This window comes from Leptopilina boulardi, unplaced genomic scaffold, assembly GCF_019393585.1.
Source record: "Leptopilina boulardi isolate dan_hultmark-lab unplaced genomic scaffold, ZJU_Lbou_2.1 LbouV2_30, whole genome shotgun sequence".
NCBI classification, from domain to species: Eukaryota; Metazoa; Arthropoda; class Insecta; order Hymenoptera; family Figitidae; genus Leptopilina; species Leptopilina boulardi.
In genome coordinates, this window is record NW_026137863.1 from 2,662,877 (window position 1) to 2,675,303 (window position 12,427).

General features: G+C 25.0%; 1 protein-coding gene across 1 annotated transcript in view; it reads right to left on the bottom strand.

Annotated features, from left to right (window-relative positions):
* Positions 1-1,093: 1,093 nt before the first annotated feature.
* Positions 1,094-12,427, bottom strand: part of LOC127282379 (zinc finger protein with KRAB and SCAN domains 8-like) — a 248,757-nt gene continuing 237,423 nt past the window's right edge. The window contains exon 7 of the mRNA XM_051306566.1: positions 1,094-9,248. Within this exon, the coding sequence (XP_051162523.1) occupies positions 9,076-9,248 (173 nt within the window). The 3' untranslated portion in view covers positions 1,094-9,075. The remainder of the gene's footprint in view (positions 9,249-12,427) is intronic.

A 12,427-nucleotide genomic window follows, 5' to 3' on the forward strand; every position in this document is an offset into this window, starting at 1 on the left:
TTACGAAAATCGCTTTAATGGTCATAAAATTGGTGTTCCTCTACTCGGATCGGGCTGTCAATTTTTTTCTACACTTATGGGTGTACTTTGTGCAGGAAAATGCAATAAAATAGTCTGCCTAAGGAAAATTGAATTTTTTTGAAAAATTTTTTTTACGAAAATCGCTTTAATGGTCATAAAATTGGTGTTCCTCTACTCGGATCGGGCTGTCAATTTTTTTCTACTCTTTTGGGTGTATTTTGTGCAAGAAATTGCAATAAAATAGTCTGCCTAAGGAAAATTGAATTTTTTTGAAAAATTTTTTTTTACGAAAATCGCTTTCATGGTCATAAAATTGGTGTTCCTCTACTCGGATCGGGCTGTCAATTTTTTTCTACACTATTAGGTGTATTTTGTGCAAGAAATTGCAATAAAATAGTCTGCCTAAGAAATATTGAATTTTTTTGAAAAATTTTTTTTTACGAAAATCGCTTTAATGGTCATAAAATTGGTGTTCCTCTACTCGGATCGGACTGTCAATTTTTTTCTACCCTTTGGGGTGTATTTTGTGCAAGAAATTGCTATAAAATAGTCTGCCTAAGAAAAAAAATTTCTGATGGTATTCCGACGGAATTTCGATTAATTTTTTTCAAAATTTTTAGAGACCTAATTCCGTCGAAATTCCGTCAGAATCGCATCGAAAATTCTTTGGAACCCCTATGGAATTCCGACGGAATTCTGATAGAACCTCCAGGGGGCACTTTCCGGGGAATCTTTCCATGTGGGTGGTATGAAGTTTTTCTTTTTATTGGCGAATTTTTCGAATGTTTTTTGTATTTAGCGTTCAGTAGTAAAAGTATGTTGCATTTAGACATCATATATTTTTATTAATCTTATGCATTAGTTATAAAAAAGTAGGTTTTAGACTGATAAAAAAATTTTAATTCCGACATAATATTTTTATTCTTCAAATTTGAGAATATGTAATAAAATTTTGGTTATAGTCAGACAAAATTATGTATAAATCATATAGTAGAAACGAAATATGAATAAAAATTAATTTCTAGTTTATCAATTATTTTTTTCATCATGGCAAGTAATAAAACAACAGATATCATTTTTTCGTTCAATTTTAATATCATAACCCTGCCAAATACATTAGTAATAATATTCATTATTATAATAATAGTAATAATATAATAATAGCAATAATAATAATAATAGTAATAATAAAATAATAATATAATAATAATAATAATAATAAAATAATAATAATATAATAATAGTAATAATAATATAATAATAATTATCGACATATTGTAATAAACATAATAGTACCATTGAGAGAGGTGGTAGTAGTAATAATGAGGATGATAATAACATCTAAAATATTGAACCATTATCTCGATAATAGTAAAATTATCGAAGGTGAAAAAAAGGTGTAATATTGTGTCTACGCGCAATTATGATTGTGATTGGCATAAAAGAAACGCGCATTTTAATGCATTGTGCTTTCAGCGATTTTAATGCAGTGACGGATACTCATAATATGCACGTACATCTGATTTTTCTATAATATGATACAATATATGATTCTGAAAATGCGAATCTGTGAAGGTCGTTCATCGAACTATACAATATATTACGCGTTTGACATTCTTTCATTAATATTTATATATGCGTTTACAGAACATAGAAAAAATCCACATACATGCGCGACATATTTTTTTTAAAATAAATATATCATTTTTCTCTCTTTTTTTTTTATTCGCTCCGCTTTCTGCTCTCGCTCGATTATTTTTTTTTCTCTTTCTCGCCCCACCAAAAAAAAAAATATACAGACGGCGTTTTTTTCTCACGCAATAAATAAATTATTTATAAACTTTCGCAAATAAGTTGATAATATTAAGATGAGAAGAAAATGAATCTATGATATATAGGAAATTATTATTGCTACCCGCCAATGAACCTGACCTTTGCCTATAGCCGTTATTATTAGGCTATATATGTGTTCAGTATAGTTTTTTTTAAACAATAATTCTTATTACAATAAATGAACGTAAAAAGCTAAAATAATGCCTTCATTTATACAATAAGTCGTAGTATATTATTATCGCTATATGTATGTTATCGTTGAAGCGCAATTTATTCAATATTAGTAATATTGAAATTTATTTAATTAATTAAGTAGATACACCCGCAGAAAAAAATTTTTAATTGTCTCAGAGTCTAATAAATTTTTATGTGTTTAATATATAAAAAAAAATTATTTTGCGCAAATAAAATTTTATTCAACAGAAAGAAATTTTTATTTAGCACAAATAAAATTTTATTCAGCACAAAGAAAATTTTATTCAGTACAAATAAAATTTTATTTAGCACAAATCAAATTTTATTCAGCACAAAGAAAATTTTATTCAGCACAAAGAAAATTTTATTTAGCACAAATAAAATTTTGTTCAGCAGAAATAAAATTTCATTCAGCACAAAGAAAATTTTATTTAGCACAAATAAAATTTTATTTAGCAGAAATAAAATTGATTTGAAACAAATAAATATTTATTTGTGCTAAATAACATTTTAATTGTGCTGAAAAAAAATTTATTTAGGGCAAATATAATTTTATTTAACACAAATAAAATTTTAATTACCACAAATAAAATTTTATTTAGCTCAAATAAAATTGATTTCAAACAAATAATTATTTCTTTTTCCTCTGAGATAAATAGATCTTTTCTCTAGGTGTATCTATTATTAATAAAAAAAAGAAATTAAATATAATTCATTTCTATATCAATTAAATTTTATTAATATTTCATTGATATTTTTATTTGTTTTACTCAGAAATAATTACGCAATTATTAATTTCATAAAATTAGTCAACTATGCAGAATTTCTTTTTATGTTTATGTTTTTTTCTATATTAATTTTTAAAAATTCAATATTAATAATATTGAATATTATTCGCGATACATTTAAGAATAATTAGATGTAATGACGCGTGAAATTTATTTATTTTTTTTTCACGGAAAGATTAATTTTGAAATGGAAAATGTCACTTTTCATAAAATACAATTTTTCAAATCGAATTTTTTTTTATTTTTTATTTTTTTTTATTATTCACGCGCCTGTTAATCCGTGCGAGATCCGAGAGAATTACTGGCCCCTTTTGTTTATTGATGAAAAAAAAAAATTATAATAGGTAACCAGCGAACTGTTCGATCCAACAAGATAGAAATTTGAATAAAAAAAAACTTAGAAAAAAAATCCATTTTTTCTTTAATTGAAGAGAAAAAAGGGAAATTATTTTTTTTCTCTCTTGTTGATTCGTGCACTTGATTGGCTATCTGTAAACGCTATTTACAACTAATATTTCGTATCGTAATAATAACAAGGGTGACTTAAAAATATTTTCCTTTACTTATTTTCCTCTTTTATTTAATTTTTTTTCAAATATATTTATAAATTATAATTAATTACTTATAATTAGCTACTTTATTAACTAATTATTTAAATAATTAATTTATTACACCTAGAGAAATTATATATTTGTCTCACAGGCTAATAAATATTTATTTGATTGAAATAAATTTTTATTTGATTTAAATAAAAAATTTGATTTACGCCAAATAAATAGGCGAGACAAATATACATTTATTTAACTCAAATATATTATATTTAGTTCAAATAAAAAATTACTCTGGGTGTAACTTTTTTTTTTTTTATTATTAAGTAGTCATTTACTGCTTTATTAATAATTTATCAATAATAAATTTTGTAATGTTTTTTTTTTTTTTTTTTTTTTTTTTGAAAAATTTGTGTATTACAAATCAGTTGAAAAAATTTTTTGAGAGCAATGTGTAAATTAAATAAAAGCAGATGTGAAGGAAATATTTTTTTTTAGTCACCTTATACTTAATTATTTAAAAGACATAATATCCCGCATACTTCAGTATCCACATCTAACCCACTACTATTGTTATTCCCAGTAAAGAACAGATATATGAAAAATGCTAAATGTGCTTTTTTCCCTCAATATACATCCAGAGAAATGATTTATTTGAACCAAATAAAATATATTTGAGTTAAATAAACGTATATTTATCTCAGAGACTACTAACTAATTTATTTGGCGTAAATAAAAATTTTATTTGTCAGAAATAAATTTTTCTTTGACTCAAATAAATTTTTTTATTTCAATGAAATGAAATATATTTGCAACAAATAAATGAATTAGTAGGCTCGGAGACAAATATACCATTTCTCTGAGTGTAGAGGAAATAATGAATATTGCATATTGAATGATCATTTTTAATGTAGGTATAGGAAAGCACAAAAAAAAATGTTTGTGTCTCAGCATTTGAGCTTGATCGCAGTTTAATAAGATACAATAATCTATATATATATGTGCTTTATATATAAATAGGATTGGTACAAATACTGGCCCTAGAGATTTTTGCAATGCTTCAGTAGTGTTCTTTTTTTTTTTTTTTTTACTGCAGATTTGTGGATTTTTTTTTTCATTTTATTTATTTTTTTAAATTCTCTTAAAAAAAAGAATCATATCATCTTTTATTAAAGAATTCTTTCGCTTTGTCTTGAATTCTAGAACGAATTCAATTTTCGTTTCAATTGCTAATTTATTCAACTAGACTGAGTCTTTTACATATATATGTATTTTATTTTTTTTACACATATATATATATATATATATATATATATATATATATATATTATGTGAATCCTCTTATAATTTGAAATAAGTCGAAAATTATTAGGCAAATATATATATATATACGAAACAACGATTCGCCGAAACGAGCATTTTTTAAAAAAAATTATTTTGTAAAGAAAATTTTGTAATTAATTCGCGAGATGATTTGCTTAAGTTATTATTGCTTATTATTTAATTGAAAATTTCAATGTCAAGTCGGAGACATTGAAGCGTGTGAATTAATATTGCAAAAATTCCCTAGAAAATTTTTTCTGTACACTTATAATATATATATATATATTTTCAAAGATATGACGGATCATTATACATCTATTGTGCGCGATACAAGTGCATAATATATATATATAAATGTACTTAACCATTAGAGAATCAAGATGACAACAATTGTTTATAATACAAAAATTGCATTTTTTGTCATCTTTATTTTCTATTGGTTTTGCATCAATCTCGTCGCCATTTTTTTTTTATTAAAGTCTCTTAAGGCACTTGAAATGCTAATTTTTCTGGGTGGAGCCTTTCAAAAAAAAAAAAAAAAAAATTATATATTTTTTTTTTTTATAAAGCATGACGCTCCTTTTTTCGTATTTCTATACGTTTTTAAAAATGAAATTTCTTTTTTAATAAAAAAAAACAAGTTAACAAAATTGTCATTATACTTTTTTCCAAACTCGTAAAACTCGTAAATAAAAAAAAATATTTTTTTAAATAAAAAATCGGAAATTTAATTTTTGCAATATTTTTTCTTAAAGAAATTTTTTTATATTTTACACTAGAATTTTCAATATTATTAATTTATTATTAATTTTGTTTATTCACCGTTTCATAAAATATTATGATAAAAAGTAACAGTTTAGTAAAATTTTAACAAAATTTAATTTTTGACTAACAACCCTTACGAAAAATTATTTTTATATATTTTCTTTTTTTTTTCATCAAAAACCAAATTATTTCTTTATAGATATAGTTTTGGAAAAAAAAAATGTTGAAAAAAGTTTTTGTAAAATTATTTTATTTTCTCTATTTGTCCAAAACAAGCATTTTCCAATTGGATTTTTTAATTCTCAAAAATTTGCTAAGCATTTTTGTTTTAAATTTCAAAAATATTGAAAATCAAAAACAAAAAAAATTTCTATATTTCTGAAAATAATTTAAGAAAAAAAAAAAAAGTGTGGCCAACTTGATGATTTTATAAATTCTTAAGGCACTAGCAACAGACTTAAAATCTAACATAACGCCCATTTTTTTTTTTTTTTTCATCTTAAAATTAGAAGGCACTACACGTAATTATAATATTTTACCGCATTTTTCGAGTTTAATTTATACACATATATATGAAATATAATGATAAAACTGGCTCTGGTACAAACTGGCATTTCATGACAATTTTTTTTTTTAAATAATAACTTAAAAGTAAAAAAAAAATCTTTACTATGAATTTTTTAAATTCTTTTCACAATTGCTCGTTCGAAGAATCGTTCACAGCACAGTGAATAAGTTAGCTTATATGCAATTTTAGTATTGGAAATTATTATCTAAAATTATTTTTTGTCAAGTTTTTTTTTTTAAATTATTATTTATTCTTTAATTAATATTAAATTTATTTTAAATTAATTAACTAGTCTTCAAAATTTAACAGCGCAATTTGTTTTAAAATTTATTTTAAAAATTCATTTCAATCTATAGTAGGAATTTAGTCGAAAATTATATTTGAATTTTATTTTATGAATTAATTAATTCATTATTTTAATTTTTAAAATCAATTCGGTAAATATATTTTTAAAAAAACGGTTTAAAATAATAAGCGATTGTTCTGCTCATAATTATTATATCGTCATTAATCTAATAAAATAAAAACTCTGATTTACAAATAAATATACATGAAAAATATATTAATTTGTTGATTTTCCTTTAAACCATTTTGGTGGAACAATTTTTTTTTTTTATTTTTTTTTTAAATTAAAAATAGTAAGCTTTTGTACATAACATACTTGTTTGTTATATTTACATATGTGCAGTATGTTTAGCGCTAAAACAAAAAACCCCCCCAAAAAAAAATAATAGTAAAGCTATATAGTTTTCTTAATTTTCGAAAAATTTCTGATAAAATTGAGTCCATAGGTAATATATATCTAAATTTTTTTTTTTCCCTAATCAGCAAAAAAGGTGCAAAGACAATATTTTGCTTTGTAAATTATTTCTCTAAATCGTCGAGAATCGATAAAATAATTTTTTTATTTAGTAATAATAAATTTATAATTTAATAAAAAATTAATATTATTGATAATAATTTAATATTCAAAAAATTTTTTTCTAATTTTTATGTTCTTTTTCTTATAAATCTAATTTTTTTTGAAAAAATGATTAATTTTATTAAGATTTAGAGAGAAAATACAATGAACATTTTTTTTTGTGATTGCACCTTCGACTTTGGCACCTTTTTAGGCTATATATATATATTAGAAACGATATAAGACGTATATAATAGTATGATAGATTCTTCAATAAACTGGCATCAATAAAGTCCTATATAGAAATTTTCCTAATTTTTTTTTAAAAAATTATTATTATAAAAGAAAGGAGAAAAAAGAGGAAAACATATTTTTATCGCCACACACAAAAAAAAAGGAAAGAATTTTTTAAATGTACATTATTTTATAATGTAACATTTGTATAATACTGAATTTTTTTTTAGAATATCTAATTTCATCAATGCGGATCATCAATGATTGTCCTTTTTTTCAAAACGCAAAATTCTTTGTGCACTTTGAATATTTTTTTTTTTCTTCTTTATGCTATCAAAGATTATTTGAAAATGTTTGACCATCACGATTTTTTTTTATTTAACTGAGCATGCTAAGTCCCAAGCTCCGTTATTCGGAGTTCTATTTATCATTTTATCACTTATAATAATAATAATTATACCCATTAAAATCTACCTTTAAAATTTACTGTACTGGCTCTATTTTTTTCACAATATATATATATATATTTATAATTATAATAATAATGTGCTCTAGACTAGTTGAGCTGGCCTTATTTAAAAAATATTAAATAAATTGGAATTTCAACAAATTAAAAAAATTGGCTAGAAAACAGAAATTATAATAATAATGCTCCTTCAAAAAAAAAAAAAAAAAAAAATTGAATCATGCTGAACCCGCAGCAAGTTCTGCTCATTTATATTAGAGCAGATCACAAATTTTCTAGATGAGTCTTGGACGCTTTATGAATATTTAAAAAAAAAAAAAAAGTTATCTAACGAACTTTTTAGTTGAGACGAGCGATCAGAAATAGTAATTAGTTAACAAATTTTCATTCTCCCTTAAAATTTATTTTTTTTTTTTATAAATATTAATAGCTAAATTTAGAAAATGCATCACAGCTAATTTTTTTTTTTTACATCGTCGACAACAACCAAATTGTTCGCTACGATTTGAAAGTTAAGCTTTTTTTAAGGGGGGGGGGAAAGGGGGACGCACAATTTTCGAAAGGCACTTCGAGAACGCTTCGCGACCTTCGATATTTTTTTTTTTTTTTCATTAGACGGCCGATATTGTGAAAAATATTTATATACATTTTAAAATATATAGCAGATAATCATCAATCAATTTATGTGCACATATTTTGATAAGTATAGATAGAAAGTTGTTGATTAATGATTTCTGTAAGAGAGAATCGATTTCCCAGTGGGTATATGCTATATATATATATATTTTTTTTTTGAGGAGGTAGCCTTATCACAGACGTAATTTTTTTAAATCAAAAAACAAAAAAAATTTCTTAGTTACAAATTATTAATTTTTTAATATTTTCAAAATTAGAGAATTAAATTGATGTTTAGAAAAATTGAAATTTTCAGAATAAAAACAATTCTTTGATGGAATGATAATAATAAGGATTTTGAATTCAATATTTGTATTTCGAATTTTTTTCTGTATTTGTGATCTCGATTTTCCTCGCGACACCACTGAGGAACCAATTTTCTTCTTCTAATATTTATTCAGTGAAAACGTGATCGAAGGTCCTCTCGCAGCATTAGAAACAGTTTTTTCTTTTTTTTTTTTCTTACTAAGGGTTCGCGCAATCCTCACAACAATCAAAATTAATAACTCTCTTCTTTTTTTTTTCTTGCATATTATAATAAACTCTAAACCTAGTGAACGTTTTTATTATTATTTTCTTTTGCTAGATTCTCTCCTCCCAAAAAAATAGATGAACCAGAGTATTTGCAGTTGTGGGGAAAAAAAAAAAAAAATTTCTTTCTGGTCAGTGAGAGGAGATTTTTCATCAGGTCCCGAATGTATTCATCAGCGTCGGCGCATGTTGAATCAGTAGACTGCTACTAGTCGAATAAACCATCATCAATGCCTCTTCATGTGAAGGGACAAATGATCGCTACGCGAAAAAGATCGTTGGCAAAGATGGCACTTGAACGGTTTCTGTCCAGTGTGCTTGCGATAATGCCGCGTTAGCTCGTCCGAGCGAGCAAATTTCCACGTACATCCTTCCCACGTGCACTGATACGGCTTTTCGCCTGTAACAAAAAAGTAATTTAACTTTTTTTTTGTAACTCGTGATATTCTCTCAATGAAAAGTTTCTTTTTAAATTAAAAATTTTTATTTTTAATATTTCAAAAAGAATTTATTTGCGCAGTACAGGTAAGTGCAGTTTCAACTAATTTACCAAAGAACCAAAATTTAGTTTTATAATAATAATAATAATATAATAATATATAATAATTATTATTTTTGTATTCTTTAAATAGACTGTCACGCCATCCACAAAGAAAACGAGATGATTGGTTGACAAACCCTAATTACGAAAAACAAATTAGACGAGTTGCTGACAAAATCCACAAAGCTCAATGTATTCTTTGCCACTCCAGCTCCATATATCTGATCAAAAACAGTTTTTCATCCATTTGCTTGGAGCTGCTGTAGAATCGAATACAATAACTGATAATAACCAACAACAACAGGTATAATATCTATACTTTCTATAAATATAACAGTCAATATAAATGAGAGTTTTTAATTTAAAAAAATATTTTTATTTTTGAGTATCACTTTTTTATGTTATAGAATTTTGCCGATATTCAAGAAACAGGAGGTACAGACAAGGATCCGTATAATTCAAAGGCTGTAGAAAGCAATACAAAGGACAACAGCACAGAGGATGATGGAACAAACTAGAGCTGATTAGTTTTACAATAAAGTGATATTAGATTCTGTATTTAAATTTTTACGTTCAGGTTTATTCAAAGTTGTTTCCAAAGATTTAATAAAAAAGCTTTCCAATGTATTCAATTTGTCATTTTTCTCAACATTGATTTTAAGAAACTCCAATACATAATTTTTCAATTTCTCCTATCCACCTACAACTTAAAATTAACAATTTACTTTAAAATTCAATGAAAAAGAATGAGAACATTTGAATTTTTAAAATAGGCGGATGCGCAGTCATTGTACATTCAATTTAGAGACAACTCCGCCATCTTCATGTTCTCCTGATACTTAAAATTAAAAATTTCTTTTAAATTTCATTGAAAATGCATCAAAACATTTAAATTTTTGAAATAGGCGCATGCGCAGTTATTGAAATTCAATTAAGAGAACACTCCTCCATCTTGATGTTCTCCTAATACTCAAACTTAAAAATTTCTTTTAAATTTCATTGAAAATGCATCAAAACATTTAAATTTTTGAAATAGGCGCATGCGCAGTTATTAAGATTCAATTTAGAGAACACTCCTCTATCTTGATGTTCTCCTGATACTTAAAATTAAAAATTTCTTTTAAATTTTATTAAAAATGCATCAAAACATTTGAATTTTTGAAACAGACGCATGCGCAGTCATTGTACATTCCATTTAGAGAACACTCCTCCATCTTGATGTTCTCCTAATACTCAAAATTAAAAATTTCTTTTAAATTTCATTGAAAATGCATCAAAACATTTGAATTTTTGAAATCGGCGCATGCGCAGTTATTAAAATTCAATTTAGAGAACACTCCTTTTTCTTGATGCTCTCCTGATACTTAAAATTAAAAATTTCTTTTAAATTTTATTGAAAATGCATCAAAACATTTAAATTTTTGAAACAGACGCATGCGCAGTCATTGTACATTCAATTTAGAGAACAATCCGCCATCTTCATGTTCTCCTGATACTTAAAATTAAAAATTTCTTTTAAATTTCATTGAAAATGCATCAAAACATTTAAATTTTTGAAACAGACGCATGCGCAGTCATTGTACATTCAATTTAGAGAACACTCCGCCAACTTCATGTTCTCCTGATACTTAAAATTAAAAATTTCTTTTAAATTTTATTGAAAATACATCAAAACATTTGAATTTTTGAAACAGACGCATGCGCAGTCATTGTACATTCCATTTAGAGAACACTCCTCCATCTTGATGTTCTCCTAATACTCAAAATTAAAAATTTCTTTTAAATTTCATTGAAAATGCATCAAAACATTTGAATTTTTGAAATAGGCGCATGCGCAGTTATTAAAATTCAATTTAGAGAACACTCCTCCATCTTGATGTTCTCCTAATACTCAAAATAAAAATTTCTTTTAAATTTCATTGAAAATGCATCAAAACATTTAAATTTTTTAAATAGGCGCATGCGCAGTTATTGAAATTCAATTCAGAGAACACTCCTCCATCTTGATGTTCTCCTAATACTCAAAATAAAAATTTTTTTTAAATTTCATTGAAAATGTATCGAAACATTTGAATTTTTTGAAATAGGCGCATGCGCAGTTATTGCAATTTAATTTAGAGAACACTCCTCCATCTTGATGTTCTCCTAATACTCAAAATTAAATTTTTTTTTAAATTTCATTGAAAATGCATCAAAACATTTGAATTTTTAAAATAGGCGCATGCGCAGTTATTAAAATTTAATTTAGAGAACACTCCTCCATCTTCATGTTCTCCTGATACTTAAAATTAAAAATTTCTTTTAAATTTTATTGAAAATGCATCAAAACATATGAATTTTTAAAACCAACGCATGCGCAGTAATTGTACATTCAATTTAGAGAAACTCCGCCATCTTCATGTTCTCCTAATACTTAAAATTAAAAATTTCTTTTAAATTTCATTGAAAATGCATCAAAACATTTAAATTTTTGAAACAGACGCATGCGCAGTCATTGTACATACCATTTAGAGAACACTCCTCCATCTTGATGTTCTCCTAATACTCAAAATTAAAAATTTCTTTTAAATTTCATTGAAAACGCATCAAAACATTTAAATTTTTGAAATAGGCGCATGCGCAGTTATTGAAATTCAATTAAGAGAACACTCCTCCATCTTGATGTTCTCCTAATACTCAAAATTAAAAATTTCTTTTAAATTTCATTGAAAATGCATCAAAACATTTAAATTTTTGAAATACGCGCATGCGCAGTCATTGTACATTCCATTTAGAGAACACTCCTCCATCTTGATGTTCTCCTAATACTCCAAATTAAAAATTTCTTTTAAATTTCATTGAAAATGCATCAAAACATTTAAATTTTTGAAATAGGCGCATGCGCAGTTATTGAAATTCAATTAAGAGAACACTCCTCCATCTTGATGTTCTCCTAATACTCAAAATAAAAATTTTCTTTTAAATTTAATTGAAAATGCAACAAAACATTTAAATTTTTGAAACAGACGCATGCGCAGTCATTGTACATTCAATTTAGA